Source organism: Eleginops maclovinus, chromosome 2 (assembly GCF_036324505.1).
Source record: "Eleginops maclovinus isolate JMC-PN-2008 ecotype Puerto Natales chromosome 2, JC_Emac_rtc_rv5, whole genome shotgun sequence".
Classification (NCBI taxonomy): Eukaryota; Metazoa; Chordata; class Actinopteri; order Perciformes; family Eleginopidae; genus Eleginops; species Eleginops maclovinus.
Genome location: NC_086350.1, coordinates 22,998,096 through 23,017,102, shown reverse-complemented (window position 1 = coordinate 23,017,102; position 19,007 = coordinate 22,998,096). Strand labels below are relative to the sequence as shown.

The 19,007-nt window shown below is 39.9% G+C and overlaps 1 protein-coding gene across 1 annotated transcript; it reads left to right on the top strand.

Moving 5' to 3' along the window:
- Window positions 1-818: 818 nt before the first annotated feature.
- On the top strand, window positions 819-18,051 carry slc38a8a (solute carrier family 38 member 8a). Its single transcript, XM_063900266.1, has 10 exons — window positions 819-1,241; window positions 3,042-3,240; window positions 4,738-4,894; window positions 6,268-6,372; window positions 10,477-10,534; window positions 14,031-14,145; window positions 14,244-14,391; window positions 15,624-15,826; window positions 15,901-15,952; window positions 17,187-18,051. Exons 1-10 carry the CDS (start codon window positions 1,038-1,040, stop codon window positions 17,287-17,289), a joined length of 1,344 nt encoding a protein of 447 aa, XP_063756336.1. The 5' UTR covers window positions 819-1,037; the 3' UTR covers window positions 17,290-18,051.
- The last annotated feature ends 956 nt before the right edge of the window (window positions 18,052-19,007 follow it).

Sequence of the window (19,007 nt, the reverse complement as noted above, 5' to 3'; positions counted from 1 at the left end):
GACAGTGAGCCTAACTCACACATACACACTGCCCCCTACACACTGTGTCTCTTATATATTTTCGAGGATTTTACTAGATAGCAAAACACCATTTACAAGATTTCTCGGAACCATTACACTGGCTTATGAGCAAAAAATGTGTTCAGTTCAATGAAACTATGCTAGAGATGTTTTTTTGCCACATACACATTTGTGTACATACAAACTTTCTTGTGGGCACGAGAATGCTATTTCTCTTTCCATGTGACCTTAGGGGCTCCATAAATATACTTCAATCAGGGGATACAGAAAATAGTTGTTCAAAATGTAACAATGTAGGCCTTCAATCTTTTTCTTCTTGTTTTTCTGGTGTTATTGCTCAACGTTAAAACTTTCACTGCACATACAGTAAGACCTGCACTACACATTCCTACTTTGGACTTGCACTTTTACTTGCATAGACATTTTGTGATTTATTTCTCTCTGATATATATATATATGCAAACTCAGTTACTTTTGTTTGACCTATTCATATTGTTGTCATGTTAACGTCTACTGATACTGACACATTTAATTTGATTACCATTAAATGTCATTTTTGTAATTCTTATTAACTTTGTGTGAACTCTTATTGTCTTGTTCTGTGTTTAAATCTTGTTGCTGTTTCTGATATGACCCTTTTTTCTCAATGGGGTAAATAAAGATGTCTCAAATCAAGAGCACGGTTGCTTTTAAGTTATGGCAAGTCGACGCAATTTTTCTTTTTATATATTTATAGTGTGTTGAACTTCATTAAAGCCTAAAAAGTTCTCCTTTTTTCTTTGAAGGGTTCGTCATAGTTTCCGACAGCACCTGAAGGCAGCAGCAGGAGCTCTCCACCCGGCGGGCCCACGCCTCCTCCTCCTCCCCCGGGCTCACCTTGCCCAGTGAGCGGCCCGGCCCACAGAGCAGTACCGGGCCCGGGGAGTGGTTGGCAGCTCGTGTGGGTGTGTGTATGAAGCTTGTGAGCGGGCGTGTGTGTCAGTGTGCCCCCGTGTGAGTTTCCCGCCGGTCGAAGCATGGAGGAGTTAGCCAGAGAGAGCATCAGCCTGCTGGCTTCAGCCTCAAACAAGCCCCGGCTGGACGTGGCCGCCGAACCTCGTCTGGGCTCCATGGGGGCCATTTTCATCATGCTGAAGTCCGCCCTGGGAGCGGGGCTGCTCAACTTCCCCTGGGCCTTCGAGAGGGCCGGAGGCATCCGCAGCGCAGTTGCGGTGGAGCTGGTGGGCATTTTAAAATGTTAAAACATGATATTCCAGAAGATATATTATGATGTTTATCTGCAATGCTGGGTTCTGCTAGATATTTCGACAGTTTACAGTAAAACTGCTTTTTAAAGGTTATTTGTTTGCTTTATATTTCTCTTTTTGGGAAGTTTGTTGTAGGGAGATGCCTACTGAGGGCCACTGAGATCAATTAGGGAGATTGTGATCTGTTCCACCTGACAGGAGAGGACATGTTAGATTTAAAAACTAGAACCTTTTTAAATCCGCTTTATCTTCATCTTCGTTTCATTTTTCTTCTGATGTTTCTCAAGTATGCCACTCCGACCAATGCACTTTTGAAATAGATTTGTAATTATCCTAGTCGTTTCCCTTAAAATCACAGCTCTTTGTGCATAACCTTTTAACCCCATTGGGTCATCACTTTAACCCAGAAATTAACCTGATTCTCTGTTTAAGTCATGAATGACATGTTCCCAGAGTCCCTGCAAATTCCAGCACATTTCCTTTGTATTGGGCCATTTCCCATGTGGATCAGACTCAGGATCAAGTTTATTGCCCAGGTTCATTGACACATACAATGCATTTGGTTTGGTGTCTGCTGGTGCGAACATAAATAATCTTAAATAAATAAGTTGCAATAGTAGGTAAAAAATATAAAGATAATTAAAAGAAGTATTTAAAAAAACATATTAGCAATAAAGACAAGTATTTACACCAAAATTAAATTCAAATATACAAAAAAACATTAAAAGCTTAAAAAACAAAAATACTTAGGACAATGAAATTATGGCAAAATACTCTATTATGTTTTAAAGTGGAGGGCTCTGCAGACGTGTGCAAAAATGTGGGAAATGTAGACAGAGAGTTGAGTATAACCATGGCTCACAATATTCAGAATGAACAAGATGTTGTTCACATGATGTGCATTAATGTAATGCTTAATGTTTGTGGGGTGGATAAAAAGTCACTGTCAGTGGGTCATCTGGGCCTTTTTGATGAGGCAGGTAGTAGAGCGAGGGATGAGGGACATTCTTCTTTTGGATTCTTTGCACTTTAGTTTTGAAGTTTGGCCTGACTTATGGATAAATCCAAGAAGCACTGTCCTACAGTTAGTAGAAAATCAGTCATTTCTATATTCTCCTGGTTTCACTGCCTGCCCTAGCTGTCTTCCTTTCTGACTCCCAATTTGTCTTTTTGGATAAATCCCCTGGCAGTAAAGGAAAGGAGCTCCTTTTTAATTAGATTTTGGTGAAGTTCATTTCATCCTGGTTCTTGGCTCCTCCGTACTTATGATTTGTCATCTTGCCCTCTTTGCACAAAATAAGGCCGTTGTGTGATGTATGGATGTTATGTCTTCTCTACTGATGTGATCAGAAACCAATATGGTATACTGTCATGCATCCAATTCCAAAGTTGAATGTGACTGAAGAATCTGGTCCTGTAAAAAAAAAAAAGTGCTCACCTGACACCAGCTTGAGTTTCAATAATCAGGATACATGTATTTATTATTCTTGCAATAAATGAAGTAGTCATTTCATACACCAATATGGTACAATTAGTTCCCATAATAGTGTCCTTTCTCCGTCTTGAATGCAAAAGAGGGCATTTCACCGTCAGAATGAAGGCATACACGGGTCCGAACTAATATGTCTTCTTAGTTTAGGATAATGTCTGCCCTTGAGCGCAGGAGATCTTCCCTGGACAAACATTGTCGCCAGCTCTCAGACACACACATTTCGCATTCTTATGATTATCTTATACAGTCCTAAACTTTACAATTAGTTAACCCCCCCGCAGGTGTCCCTGGTGTTCCTGATCAGTGGTCTGATCATCCTTGGCTACTCCTCCTCCATCAGTGGCCAGTGCACATACCAGGCTGTGGTGAAGCACGTGTGCGGGCCCGCCATCGGCCAGCTGTGTGAGATCTGCTTCGTCATCAACCTCTTTGTGATCTCTGTGGCCTTCCTGGTTATAGTGGACGACCAGCTGGAGAAGTGTGAGTTGGAGAGTATGGAGAGGGTACAGACCTTAGCAGTGAAGTCGTGATTTTTGCCCTTTTTGTAAAATGTTTTTAGTCTGATCCTTCATTTTTGTAAATAACTCAATTGAGTTGAACAGACCACCTTTCTGAAGTAACCTGTAGTTGTTTTTATGAGCTATTGAGCTGCTCTTATGTGTATGTGCCAGGTTTTTCAACAAAATTCAGCCCAATAAATACCCTTCACTTAAGGGCACAACACGGGTCATAAAATTCTTACCACGCAAAGATTGCGACACAGATTTTGAGGTGGTTAATTGAATCCAGTGGAAGGCTGCACAATTAAAAAAATTAACTAATTTCAATTATTTTGACTGAAATGGAAATGCTATATGATGCGCTATATTTGAGGGAATGATCATCTTCCAAAAATGTTTAGCATTTTCATTGATCAATATTTTAAAATGATCTATGGAAGATCTGTACCAACAACAATTGATTAATTAATTCTGTAATAAAAAAAAGCTGCTGTTTTTAGGCCTGGAGTTCTCTACAGCATCACAATACTTAATTCTGAACGTTTTTCACATATTTTGCCTTTACCCATGATTGTAATTTAGATTTTGATAAAATAGTGATAGGCTGTGCTGCCCTAGAATGGGAAGGGTCACACCTTTTTTTTATTTTTAGCACTGGTATGCAAACACAAGTGTTAAGAGAATATATCCCAATGTTAACGTACACAAAGTAAGTATAGTTTCTCTGGAAAGTTTTATAAATGAGCCCAAGGTCACTGGAAAAGGAATGTCATGACCACTTCTTTAATTAAAGTCTGTGTCCTGCTTGAACTATTGAACTAAAAACGGCTCGATAATCCCCCCCCCCCCCGTGCTCCTGTTAGAGAGGATGAATGTGCTATGACTTTGCCAAGCTTTTGACACCTCTCAGTTAAAGGGCAGAGGTACGTGTTCAGTGTTGAGTCTAAACTGATGGACCAGGTTCTGGGGGAAGGGCCACTAATATTTTTCTTTTACGACCCGTCCACACGGATCCGTTGCGTTGACGCTTGACGCACCTTCCCATTCACTTTGAATGGGGTGACGTAAAGCGTTGACGAACTGCATTGTGGTTCCGTTGCTTCGCTTTGGCTCCGTTGCTCATGCTGAAAGTTGAGAAAGTTGAAAGTTCCAACTTTTCAAGCGTCGACAGAGGCGCCAGCCAATCAAATCCAGCGTATGCAAATATGCCAGTACAAGCTTTTACCAATCAAACCGCGTGTATATGTGTCCGGGGCGGGAGGTTAATGTGATTGGTTGTTGGTTGCGTTAACCCCAAGCGCCAGACACGCCCACCGGCAAGCGTCAACGCAACGGAACGGAACCGTGAGTATGCTGCATTAGAGTTGCATCATTAGAAAATGTGTCCTTCTAGTCCTTATCTTTGGGACGATACAGTTTATTTACATCTCCGATTAAGTAGTATGACGCTTGCATGTTGTGTGTGTTCTGGTTTCAGTGTGCGGTTCCCTGTATGAGCTGATATCAGGTTTACCGGAGACTGAGATGCCATACCACTTCTACACAGACCAGCGCTTCGCCCTGGTGCTGCTCTGCCTCCTGCTCATCCTGCCGCTGTCCATCCCCAAGGAGATCAGCATCCAGAAATACATCAGGTCAGCTCACCCATGCCCATTTTGGAATCTGTGTGTGTGATGTGTTTGTCCCTTTGCATGATTTACAAACAAGACTTACTGGAACAGATGTTTTTCAGTTTGGATTTTTAAGGAGTTTAAGGGGTTCTTTTTGCTTTAATGACCCTCTCACTGCATATTATCCATCTTATTTCATGGCCATCTTTATTCAGCCCCACCATTAGGTCGATGCATAACAGGTTATCTTTAGAGCCTGTGGCCAGATTTCCATGAAATGTATAAATGTATAATCTACAGTGCAAATATTTCAGGCAATTTCAATGAATATACTTCTGGGTCCATGAGATTTCTGCAGTGCCACCTTCATGCCAAAATGTCCAATTTATACACAAGATCATCACATAACCCAACAGGCACATTACCATAGGAGATCATCTGACCACCCCTGAAAACTATAGAAGGCCAAACCACTTAAAATGCATAGGCAAAGAAACTAAAGAATTGTTAAGCATTAATACATAGTGCAAAAGAAACACAAAGACATTTGAAGACATTTAAAAACCCAGGTGAAAACCCATTAGAACAAGCAGGGTATAAAAGTAAATGTTACAGTGCAGTGAAAGATAGGAATTTGACTAAAGGCAGCGGCAAAAAATAGACACCACATATTGAGCTCCCATGCGCGTAAATGATGAGGTTAAATGTGATTAAAAAATATATACAGTATATATATATATATACTGTATATATTTTAATCACATTTATATATATATATATATATATATATATATATATATATATCTTTCTTTTGTAACTTGTACTTCACCTTACTTTAATTTTGGTACATAAGTATATTTTGATGTTATACATTTGTACTAAGATTTTGGTAGTACAACTTCCACTACTAATACTGAGGTTAGAATAGCAGATTAAGTGAGGAAAATAATTGCGAATTATACAGGGACTTTTTTTACAAATTTACAATTCTGACCCTTTTTACTTTAACTTCACTACATTCTTTTTGACAGCTTTAGTCAACCAATAAATAAACATTGAAATCTCATTAAATAACTAAAATGCATAAAAGCTGTGATAATGCATCAATAATCATAATCCAGTCATTTAATGACGCGTATGCAAGTATATTTTGGTGTTAATAATTTTGCTCTGTAAACTAATTAAGATCTTGATGCAGGACTTTCCCTTTTAATTATTTAGTACTGCTACTTTCACCTATTTAAAATATTAGAGTACTGATGCTGAGGGAAGTAGCCTTTATCACAGTCGTGTGTGTGTGTATATAAGTGACGATGTGACTCTGAGGGTTCTGCCACCTGCAGCAGGTTCCAGTCATCCCTCTCACTTTGACCTAAATGTCTCCCTCCTCTCTTTAGTGTTCTGGGAACTGTGGCTGCAACCTACCTGGCAATTGCCATCATCGTCAAATACCACACCACGCCTTCTGTTATAGTTCACATCACCCCTCTCTACACCGGCGGGTAAGTGTGTGTGTATGAAGGGACTCAAACAATCTCTTTGCTCACAATGGCTAGTAGAATTAAAACAGTTTCTTCTAAGAAACATTTCTTCCAACAGGAGTGCACTGAAGTATCCAAGCTTTAATGAACTCCCTTTTTTTCAGTCTTTCACAGCTACAGTGGGGGAAATAAGTATTTGATCCCCTGCCAATTTAGTTAGTTTACCCACTTACAAAGAAATGAACAGTCTGTAATTTTTATGGTATGTTTATTTAACAGCGTGAGAGAATATAAAAAAAATCTAGAATTGTAGATTAAAAAAAAGATATAAATTGATTTGCATTTAATCGGGGGACCAACAAGAATTCTGTCTCCCACGGACCGGTTGAATAAGTCCCCTCGCTTTGAGAAAGTACTCCGGATGTCAACTCTTTACCTGGATAAAAGTCAACAGTCAATAAATCAGATTACAACCTCTCCCCAATGGCAAGACCAGAGACAGGTCTGGTGATCATGGTGGAACTAATGTCTAAGGACATCATGGACAAGATTGTAGACCAGCACAAAGACTGGAATAGAAGACAAGACCACCAGCAAGCAGCTTGGTGAGAGAGAGACATCTGGTTTGTTTATTAGAAGATGGAAGAAGCACAAAATGACCATCAATCGCCCTCAATCTGGGGCTCCACTATCTAAGATCTCGCCTCTTGGGGCATCAATGATCATGAGAAAGGTGAGGGGTCAGCCAAGACCTACACAGGAGGGACTTGTTAATGATCTCAAATCAGCTGGGACCACAGTCACCAAGAAAACTATTGGTAACACACACTGCGCTATAATGGATACAAATTCTTCAGCGCCCCTGCTCAAGAAGGCACATGTACAGGCCGTCTGAAGTCTGCCAATTAACCTCTGATTGATTCAGAGAAGGCTTATGAGAAGGTGATGTGGTCAGATGAGACCAAAATCAACATCTTAGACATCAACTCAACATGTCTTGTTTGGAGGAACAGAAATGCTGACTATTACCCGAGGGGATGATGGAGGGGGGCCATGTATTGTAAAATATTGGCTGATAACCTCCTTCCCCTAAGGCAGGGGTGCCCAACCAGTCGATCGCGGTCTACCAGTCGATCACGGGCTGAGTTCCAGTCGATCGCGAGAACATTTTGTGAGTAGGCTATCCTCCTACTGTTGTGTTAAATAGGCCTACATTAAAACTTCCAACTTAAAACATCTTAAATAGGCACAATGAACTGCTGATCGCGTGAAGCAGTGTGTAGATTTGTACAGCTATAGTAAAGTAGATCAGGCATAATCACAGAAAAAATCTCACGCGCTTCTTTCTATCTGCGCACGCATGGTATGGTTGCTAGGTTCTAACTAAGGACTCGGAAGGGCGCAAGAAGCTTGACTAGAGCGAGTGGATACTACCATGGCGGCAGAAGCTAAAACATCTAAAACTTATCATTTTCATTCAGAGTGGGAGGAGGATTATTGTTTCGTGTATTCGAATGCCAAGTTCATCTGTCTTATCTGCAATGCAAATGTGGCTTTACCAAAGAAAGGGAATTTGGAGCGGCATTTCAAGACGGTCCACAAGAGCTACGATACAAACTTCCCAGCTAAATCACCACTGCGCGTCCGAAAAGTCAAGGAATTGAAAAGTCAGCTAGCAACACAACAGTCCATTTTTACCAGGCCCAATACCACGAGTAAGGCTGCAACCATAGCTTCTTATCGTGTCTGTCGTGTTCTTGCAAAAGGAAAGAAATGTCAAGGATGGTGAGATTGTGAAAGAAGCGTTCATGGAAGCCGCAGATGCGCTTTTTGCCGATTTTTAAAAATCGAAAGGAGATTGTCTCTGCTATTCAGGATGTGTAGCTATCAAGAAATTCTGTTACACGGCGATGCGAGGGAATGGCGGAGGATATTGAACAGCAATTGAGGAATGATATTGACACATGTGAGTGTGTTTCTCTGCAATTCGATGAATCCACTGATGCTGTGGATGTGGCTCAGCTATGTGTGTTCATTAGAATGGTTTTCGACAATATGGGATATATCTGGAATCTAATGCAGAAAGAGAAGTACCTCAACCTCAGACAAACTGCAAAGAAATTGGATCAACATATTTGTGCGAGTCTGCCTTTTCACATATGAAAATCATTAAGTCAAAATACAGATCCATCATGACTGATGACCACCTTGCGGCCTGCTTACGGCTGGCACTCAGCTCCTCTTGTCCAGACTATGAGAGACTAGCTTCCTCCTCTCAGTGCCAGAAGTCCCACTAGGGTAGAGAACAACTTTTCCAACTTAAATTAGGCATTGTATTAATTGGGTTGTATATTGTTGTGTTGTTATGGGCCAGTCCTAGGCCTACTTGTGCTTATTCTTTGCACGACGTACATTTACTTCAATAAATGTATTATTATTGTTAAAACTTGATCTTTGTGTTATTATATAGGTGCACAATTAATTGTGGCTACGCTATGGCTTTCGATATGGCTTGGTAGATCTCGACACACTATCAACTTTAAAAGTAGATCTTGGTTCAAAAAAGGTTGGGCACCCCTGCACTAAGGTATGTTTTGCAAGGGGATCAAATACTTATTTCCTCCACTGTATATTCATTTAGAAAATATCATCCGGCTTTTTATTCACTTTTCCTGAGTTACAATTCACGTCTGTGCAGATATAAATATAGAGGAACAGCCAGGTTAGCGTAAAGAAGAAGTAAAGTTAGTAGGGAAAATGGTTTAAGAAGAATCTGAAACCCTTTTTTTCTCCCACTGTGGTTAAACATACAAGCTAACAGCAAAGAGTCTGGGCAGCTAACAGCCAAACAAAATGAGTAGACAAACATATTCTGCCCATTTTCAGGTTCATATTTGTATTTAGTGCCTCTACTGTGACATGTTTCCAATGGAAGCGTTTCAGGCAGTAGGGGGGGTGTTTAGGAGAGAAACTCCCGCTGGGTTTTGGGATTTAAGCCTTTGCAGACCATTTACATGCACAGAAACCTTAAGAGCGTACTACAGGAAAGAAAAACAACAAAAAGCATAACAGGGCCTTTTGTAAACTGTAGAAAATGTATGCATCACACATAAATCGTGTTGTTATAGTGTTTGTATGGTGGTTGGTAATTGGTAAAAATACCATTGTTACCTTTTTGGAAACGCTAACTTCTTCCCTCAACACCAGTTTCCACACAACGCTAAGCTGACTGACTCCATTTTTAATAAAAAGGATTTTAGAGGGATTTAATACTTTGCCCTAAAGCAATTATTGTATTCCCATAAGTCTCAAATGCTCTGTCTCTTTTAAATTAGTTTTATGTCTGGATCTGTCAAAATGATATGACCAAATGTGTTTGAGTACATGCTTAGCCGCCTGTATTTACTTTTGTCTGCATGATTGAAACCTCAGTAGCTTAATTACAATAATAGAAGTAGAACAAAATGCTAATCGGTACATTTTCAAATCTATTTTCAAACTTCTGGAGTGAGGGTGGGATTTTTTTATGCCTTGAATAAACTAATCCCCATAACAAGTTTACATGTACGCACATCATGTGAGCCATCCCACATTGTACATACTGTGAATGCATATTACTCTTTATATTTTTCTAATTTATTAAATGCTACCTCAACACAACTTTCAATTCTAATCTACTGCACATGTTCTATTCTCAGAGTAAATTGTCTTGCTCTTATTGTACTAAAAATATTAATATTTCTTGTAAAAAATGTAGTTTTTAAAATAGTTACATATTTGCTCCTTTTATAAAACTTAATCCCTCTTATTGTGTTCATGTAAGCACCAATACACACCAAAACCATGTCCCTGTGTAAAAGTACTTCATCTTAATGTTATTCCGAAATGTATAAAATGAGGTCACCTCCAAGAAATGTCTTATCCTGAAATCTTACCTGAATCCAGGCCAGCAGGACACACACGGAGCGGATTACATGTCCTCCTCGCTGCTCTCCTTGAACTCCTGTGCTTATCATTGGCATATAAACCATATGGAGAAGTTTCTGTAAATGTCAATCTATTATGAATGACGCCCTCTTGGCATCTCTGAGAGAAAATGACTCTCCTTCCTGTTTGTGTGTGTAGGATCAGCTCGTGGGCCTCCATGTTCAGCGTCATCCCCACCATCTGCTTTGGCTTCCAAGTGAGTACAGCACATGTGAAATGTATTCATGGAATCTCTGACACTGTGTTAAACATGTGTTTGGAACATCATGCTGTGGCAAGGCTGGAGGCCACAGAGTGTGGTACATTAGTCACTGAGTACTGTGGGAAATAACTGTTGACTAATAGAATATTGTAGATTATTTGAGTGTGGTTACGCTTAAAAAATCTAGCTAGGGTTGATATTTTTTACGTAAAAAAAAAAGAAAATCTAAAAAATATTGTTGCTTCAGAGAATACCTGGCCTACAACCGGACTTCTACAGACTTAATAAAAAATCCTTGTTTGGTACAAAGCCTCTTTAAAAAAAAATCACACCACGATACATTTTTAATCTATTTTTCAATGATGACTGAATAATGTTTAAAAAATGATCATTTCCTACAATATCGCAAATCATGTCGCAGTTGCAATATCAGTCTAACTCATCGTAATTAGTTACTCTTTACACATTGAGCAACCCTACATCTGCTTCATGTTTAGGTAAACGTGTTAATAATCAAACCATTAAGATGAAAATGAGTTCAGATCTATGAAATGTGAATCAATCTTTTCTTAATTTCTCATTTTAGTTCATTTACCCCCAGGTGTGCATAAACTAAAGGTTATGGATTTCTTTTTCAAATACAGAAATGTGAAATTATCAGAACTTGAATTGGTACGAGCCATTAATAGAAGCTGGCTACCGGCTGGAATATAAATCCATATAGAGCACACCTTAAGCTATTTGCCTGCTGGCAGAAGGGTTGAACAGGTATATAAATGCTGTGCTTTGAGAGATGATGGGTATTGTTTTAGGTAGATTGTCTTACAATGGTACTGAGAAAAACAGTGTGTGTTTGAGTTAAGTGCTACGCTGCCATGGACCTACAGTAAATGTTAATTGGTTATAATGATGGGTATTATTTTAAAAGCTTGATGCTATTATCTTTCATGTACTAAAATGCTATATTGTTTGAAATGCCATAGTGCTTCTAACATGTACACCCACATTGTTTGGTTATATGACCTTACTGTTTTGAAGCATGCTATTTTGGTTAACAACCATAGCTGGCAGTATCTTCAAATTTACTCTACAGATATCTCCTCTAATCTCACCGGTTCATTGCTATGAAAGTTGCTCAGTGGGTAGATTTAAAAACTGTGTCCCGATCATCAGGGGCCCTGGGCCCATAGAGCAAGCCTACCTGAGTGTCTCCGATCTGCTGAGTATCGACTCAGTCAAATGATTGGAGAAGGAAAATTACTCTGGATTCTGATTGTAGCACACTTAACACATGATAGACCCTAATAATATCAAACACGTGCTATAAGTGTTTGTACTGGGTAGTTTATTTAGCAAATAAAAAGTACGAGTTCATTTACAGATGTTTCAAGTCAACGGGAAAAACTATTTTTGGGCTCATATGATGTCACGGACTAGAAGTAAAATATAGTACCACTGTTTGACCGCTATGGATATTTGCTTTTGCGGAGTTCATGCTTCCTGAGGGCTTGAACCCTCATTCATTCCTATGAGAGCTGCTCATTGGCGCATGAAGAGAAAATGGCCTGAGATTCTCGAGCAAAACGTCACAAATTACCCATCATGCCTGGCTGTCAGAGCAGAAATACCAGTATGTGGTGCCATAGATATGCGCAGTTGAGTTTCCCCTTAAGCCCCGCCCCGACCTCCCACTCTCGGCTCAGTAGAATGAATAATTAAGACAAAATACATCTGGATTTTCTTTAGTGCATTTTACAACTTTAAGGACCTAGGGCTACAGAAAAGTTCATACTGGGTTGCTTATTTTGTTTTTTAAAAAAAATGATCCGCTGATTTTACAGACGTCTCTTTCCCAATGTAGGTCTATGGGAAAAAGACTTTCTGGGCCCAGTGACGTCACGGACTGATATGGATGTTGTAGTACCGCCGTTTGGCCACAACGAATATTTTCCTCAGAGTCCGAAGCACTTTCTGGGGGCTTGCTTGAACCGCACACAGCTGCTGTGCTCTGTTATGGTCCCCACTATTAACTTGTTAGCTTGCTAGCTGCTATCATTTATAGAACGAAATCACCACTTGCTGTTTAATTAACCCTAGAAATTCAAAAGTTGCTTCTTTTGGAATACCGGTAAACTAGTATGTTACTTAAATGTGAAGATAAAACCTCCCACATGCATATCTTCTATTTGTATAGTGCTGTGTTTACTGGAGCAATACCTGGGTGCTCATAGTACATGTTTCCATACTTCACATTGGGATGTTGTTTTGCATTCAAAACAGCAAATGCAAGTACATGATTTGAGAAAATGCAAATATGTCTGTCTATTGATTTATTCTGCATAATAATGGAACTGAACAGTTACCATTGGAATTAAGGAAATACACATTGCTGTTGACTGTAATTTAAAATAATGTTTCAGTGCTGTGAGCAGCACAAAATAAATTCCATTTACCTCCCTTGTATCGGGTTTGAGGCATACGTTTTTAGAAAATAAAACCACACCATCCGTAGGGCCTACCACTAAAAGTGGGAAATAAGTGCTTCTGTATGTCTCTGATGTGACAATGGCAAACACTGTGGGTTTTCTTAATAATTACAAGGAACTGTACTTTAGTGTGTGTGTGTGTGTGTGTGTGTGTGTGTGTGTGTGTGTGTGTTAAAGTGAAGTAAACGTCAGCAGCTCGGCCGGATCTCTGCTCAGTGAGCTTTTCATATTTAATAGCAGGGTGCAGTACGGTAAAAAACGATCTTTCTGTGAATCTGAAGCACAGGAGACTGATGTGCAACTCCACGGGTTGCCAAGGTAACCCCTGAGGTATAGTGGCTGGATTTAATAAAAGGAGGGTACGAAGGGACAGATGCATGTCCTCTCACACAAACACAGACTCGCTCCCTCGGGGTGAGTGATTGCTCTGCAGAGGCTTGAAAGGAGAACTGATGAGATCCTGAGAGGAGGGGGGAGGGGGGAGGGGGGGGGGAGCGAGATTTAAAAGGGGAGATGGCAGCTGGGATCAAGTGGGGACAAGAGTCTGTATCCTGACCTCTGTGATGCTTTAACTCGCACCTTGTGCGGATCAGAGCCCGTAGCTTTCATTTTATTCCCCATCTCGGATCAGTTCATCACAGCTGCAGAGATAAGACCTTTGGATCCTGCACTGTGAGCTCCAGACAGATGAAAGAAAATCCAAGGATGACTGATAGAAAAGGACACAATCTGACCAAAAACTAGTCCCTGTTTGGTCCGTATCTAGTCTGAGTTTTACTCAAACAAATCACACTTTAGGAAAAAATCTACAAGTCGCTAAGTGGTTAATATCAGGCCGGGTTAGTTTTTTTCTGAAGTGCAATCTAAAAAAATTGCTGACATTGTTAATATGTTGAACAAATCTTTATCTATGATCAATGACTATATAGTTACTACATTGTGAAAATTGAAATAATAAATGATAACGTATAATATCCCCTTCTGATAACCTGTCTGTGTTCCAGTGCCACGAGGCGTCCATCGCCATCTACAGCAGCATGGAGAACCAGCGGCTCTCTCACTGGGTCTTAATCTCCGTGGTGTCCATGATCTTCTGTCTCATCATCTACTCCCTCACAGGTCAGATCAGCTCCTTGGCCCCCAACCCCCTCTCTAAGGGTCGATACAACATACTGGATGAATGTCAGCACGTTAGCATTGTTTATTCTCTGTTTCAGGGGTTTATGGGTACCTGACATTTGGAAAGGACGTGAAAGCAGACATTCTGATGTCGTACTCCAGTGATGACATTCTGATGCTCATCGCCAGACTGCTGTTTGGACTCTCCATCATCACCATCTATCCCATCATCCTGCTGCTGGGCAGGTCAGCCTCATGTCGCTTCTGTTGAATCTGATGAACTGTATCAGTCTTTTTACTTTTTATGTTATTTAATAATCCCTCATTTCAAGTATTAACCCTTGTACCTACATTTAAGAGCACGTTGCTCTAATGTCCTAAAAATGTCTGCATCAAAAGTAAAAGTAAAGAGTCAAATCGATTTAACTTTTCATCAAGTCATGATAATCTACAAAATGAGTTCAGAGTTGTATCCCTTTTTTGAAAAACATTTTGTTATCACACAAAACAAGAATCTCTTTTTATTCAACAAACAAATGCAAGTATTTTATCTAACTAAACAGTTATTCCATTTTTGTTTGTTTTCCACTATCTTAAATGTGCCAATAATTGAAAAAATAAACAAAACCCTAGTGGAAACCAGGAAAATGGCAAAATGTGAAGAAGAAAACCTCCACCATTGTCAAAATGAATGCTATAAGCAATTTCACAGCCAAAAATAAATAAATACTGAAACGTCCTTAAAAGAAAGTCTGAATGAAGAATTCTATATTGAGTCTTAGTACTTATAACTTTTCTCTGCCTGGGTTACAATGGTTAAATAGCCATAAAAACCCCTACCTGTTTCCTTTAATCTCCAAGAAAATGTCATGTGGTTGAGGATAGATGTGAAGGACCGAGCCGCATAATTATGATGCGACACAGGATGTTATTGATCTGCGCCTCACGTGGGAAGTGAATAACTTTTTCTAAAAGCTCATCTAGATGCTTCATCTCTTGGGTTCTTATCATGTTGTTTCTTGCGGGCTTTATAAACATGGACAACGAGAAATATTGAAATTCCAAGTTATATAGTACAGGCTAAACCTGTGGGGCCTACACATACTGTTGTTTTGTGCCTGTGACCATTCCAACATAACAAATCTGGCTTAAGAATCACCCCCAACACCATATTTACAGGGATTAGCATAATATTTGTAATTCCAGTTTTGCAACAATTGTGTAATGGCTTTATCACCTTTCCTTTCGAATTTGCTTAAATGTGTCCTAATCTAAAGGAAAAAACAAAGGCCAAATCCTAGCTCCTTTCATTTCATCGTTACAATTCCAACTGTTCTCACTTGCATACTTCCAGGTCGTTTCTCTCTGTTAGGAACCTTCCGAAACAGAAAATAATATTTGAACACAACTGTGGGTTTTGCTGCATGGAGACAGTCTGTAACCTTACTGATCAAACACCCTCCCGTTCCCTGCATCAGATCCGTGATCCAGGACCCCCTACTGAGTCGCCGGCGGAGGCGGGACGGCGTGGTGTCTGCGGAGTTCGAAAGCCGCAGCCGCATCGTCCTGACGGTGCTATGGATCGTGGTGACACTGCTCATCGCCACGTTCATACCGGATATCAGCAAAGTGATCAGCGTCATCGGAGGGGTCAGCGCCTTCTTCATCTTCATCTTCCCAGGTAACACTCCCGCCACAGATTCACATCCTCTCCGATGTGGTTCAGCCCTTAAACCCTGTGGTGTGTTTGGACAGGACTCTGCTTGATGTTTGCCATGCAGTCTGAGCCGGTCTCCTTCAAAACCAGGTGAGAATAAACTTCATCTAAATGTTAATGTACTGCAAATAAACGTCTGCGTGGAAATCCAAAGAAGTTCTCGAGACAGAGTATAAATGTAGGTAAATAAATTAGGGATATTCACAAAGTTCCCTCTTGAAGCAACCTCTAATATTTATGTATGATAATAAAAAGTGTTTGTGTTGGTGGCTTTCAGGATGGTGATGCATTTCAGTCTGCATGTTTAAGACCCTCTGACACATTCAGATCAAACCACTGAAATATCTGATACTTGCACGTTTATGGTCAGCAGAATAATCCCAACATTTAAGCACAACTATTTTTATTTTTGAAGCATAAATGCTATTGGCTGAACTAAAAGCTGTATGCCATCAGTCACATGACTCACCATCCACATCCATTTAGCTAAAGGCGGTTGATGTTCGGCGTGATGGCATTTAGAAGTCTAACTTGGTCACTGGTTATGACGTGTAAATATTCAGACATTCACCAGTTGACTTCTTTCTGCTTTACGTCATAGAATAAAACAGGAGTTAACCACAGACCTTATTTCAGGCATCTTACCAAAGTCTCATTCAAAAAAAGAATGACTTTGAAAAAAGGGGGCCTAAAGTGCTTAACTCATCTCTGCCTTTACGACTCATTCCTGCACCACTCTTTAGGCCTCCTGTAATGACACCTAGCATATTGGCTCCATAAAATGTGAAAGTTGTTTACAACTTCTGTGTGGCTCCACAAACGTCTAAATCACCAATAGACTTTGTGTACTCTTGGTTTCTCTTTTGTAATTGTTATAAACAGTGCAACAAATAGGGCTTACCTGTGGAGAGGTGAGGGTGTATGGCGGAGATAAGGGGGTTCTCGTACACGCTCTTAACTTTTACACCATGCTGATCGTGGCAATTAAGACCACAATTTGAGTCAAAGATCATATTCCTACTCAGTGTCACAACTCCAATTACCAATTCAGAATTAAAAAATCTTGCCGTATGTTTATGGTCAGGCAAGTTTTTGGTTGCAGGGGGAAACGCTTTTGACAAGGTCTGACTCTTTGATACAAGTTTATCTGAATATTTGGCCTAAAAAATTACAGGAAAAAGACTCTTAACATTCTTCAGTACCATCTGGCGGCAGTTGTTAAATTGTATTAGTGAACCCGACAGTGTCATACATGTTTATTTTAATGATGGGTAAGTAGCATTTGCATCACTTTTTTATGTCTCCTTGTATCTCCCCCCTCCAGAGTGGTCCTCACAGGGTGGGGAGGGGTGACCCTGCTCTGCGGAGCCTTCATCTTCGGACAGAGCACCACCATCGCCGTCATGCAGGTCCTCGGGAGGATGTGAGCCCCTTACCTCTCTAGTTATGATCGGCCACGCTGGGCCTAAGAAATGGCCCCTGAACTATGAAGAGGCCCCTCCAAAAACTTGCATCTCATGGCCTTACAATGGACTTAACCACACAAATGCCTATTTCTCCTTCAGTGTCGATGTGTGTTGTTTTCATTTGGCTTTATTGTTCTTCGTTGCATACAAACAAAGGCCTCTTGCCATGCTGAGATGATTGATTGAAAGCCTCAGGTGTTTCTGCCAGTGATTGTACTTTTGTTGCATATTATTATTGAAAATCTGCATTCAGCCTGCCTGTTTTCAGAAAACAATTTCATACAGTCTATGGGTAAGATGAAGAGCTTTCAAAAGGCACGTCTGTCAGTTTGTTGAACACCATATGATCACGAAACTGAATGATCAGGAATGTAACATAAAATCCAGCTTGACCATTATATATAAGAAAAAAAGAAACCTGGAAAGCTATAATCCTATGTGCAGGAAACCAGGACAATGTCCATCATGATATGTGATTGTGAATATTTAATATTTCCTTTTGTTTAGCCACCAGAGTTGACAGGGGTTGCTTGAGCGAGAATATTTTGATGTTTCTGTAAATTTGGATGCAAGTGTGTAAATAAGTCTTGTCATTTGTATGTAAAAGGAAAAAAACGCTCTGGTATTTGAAGAAGTGGTAAACGGTGTATAAAGTAGTGAACTTGAAGTACATTTCAAGTAAATGAAAAGATAATAAATAAAATAATTTTTATATGAAACCTTCTTAAATTGGGTGTCTTTGCTGTTACTTACTTGTAGAAAATAGAATCTGGATGGAAATTATATATAGTCTTTATATGACATTGGATATCTTTCTGCCAGGTAAACTTCACAAATGAGCTGCAAAATGTATTAGCTCCACCATGGATGTTGTTTTGGTTTTGATTGACAGCAGGATTCCTGTTAAACGGAGAAGAATGTTCAAAGGATCTTGACAACTTCCCATCAATCACTGTTGCTGATGTTGGCCTCTCTCTTGTGATTTAAGTTGGCTCCTACATGTTCAAAATGAAAGATTTGATGTGTAATTTACAAACAAATGGGTACAGGTCCAATCTTTGACAACTATACAATCATTTAGACAAAGGTAAGATGTTAACTGAATGCTAACAAAATGGTGGCTTATCATGCATACTTAATCCACCAATAGATTTATATATACTGCCACATCTAATGTTTTGAATCTTATTCTGTGTACTCGGTCCTGTTACTGCAGTTCAGCAGCTGTTTTTGACACTTGCAGTAAACTGTCAGCAGACGGATGCCACCAAAGGCATTTAGCATCCTCGGCTAATGTTGGCTACTTCCCACACATTAAGTTTGTTGGAAACAAAAGCAATCTGGGTTTTTTTGTTTTGTTTGTTGGTCATGCAATTGGCATGTTACATGAAATGGCGAAACAGAGGCTAGTGACCATGTTTACAAAAATATTTTAATTGAAAAGCTTAACGCTACTTTGCTAATGGTTAACCAACAGGTTTGCTAGTATCCTTTAAAGATGACCGACATGCTGTTGATGATCTCTGATTCCCATTCCCTATTGAGCACGCATGTTGTCTTTTTTTGTTGACCAACTCCAGACTTGATGTGTTTAGGATTAGGATGGATTTGGACACGCTGTAGCTATGACAAATAAACTGAAAGTGCCCCTTTAATTAAAAGTGATCAAATCTCTGTCG

Excerpts from the sequence above, each read along its gene's own strand:
- slc38a8a (XM_063900266.1), top strand. The coding sequence starts at position 1,038 with ATGGAGGAGTTAGCCAGAGAGAGCATCAGCCTGCTGGCTTCAGCCTCA. Across the intron at positions 1,242-3,041 it reads GCGCAGTTGCGGTGGAGCTG|GTGTCCCTGGTGTTCCTGAT; the intron begins GTGGGCATTTTA and ends ACCCCCCCGCAG. Across the intron at positions 10,535-14,030 it reads CCATCTGCTTTGGCTTCCAA|TGCCACGAGGCGTCCATCGC; the intron begins GTGAGTACAGCA and ends TCTGTGTTCCAG.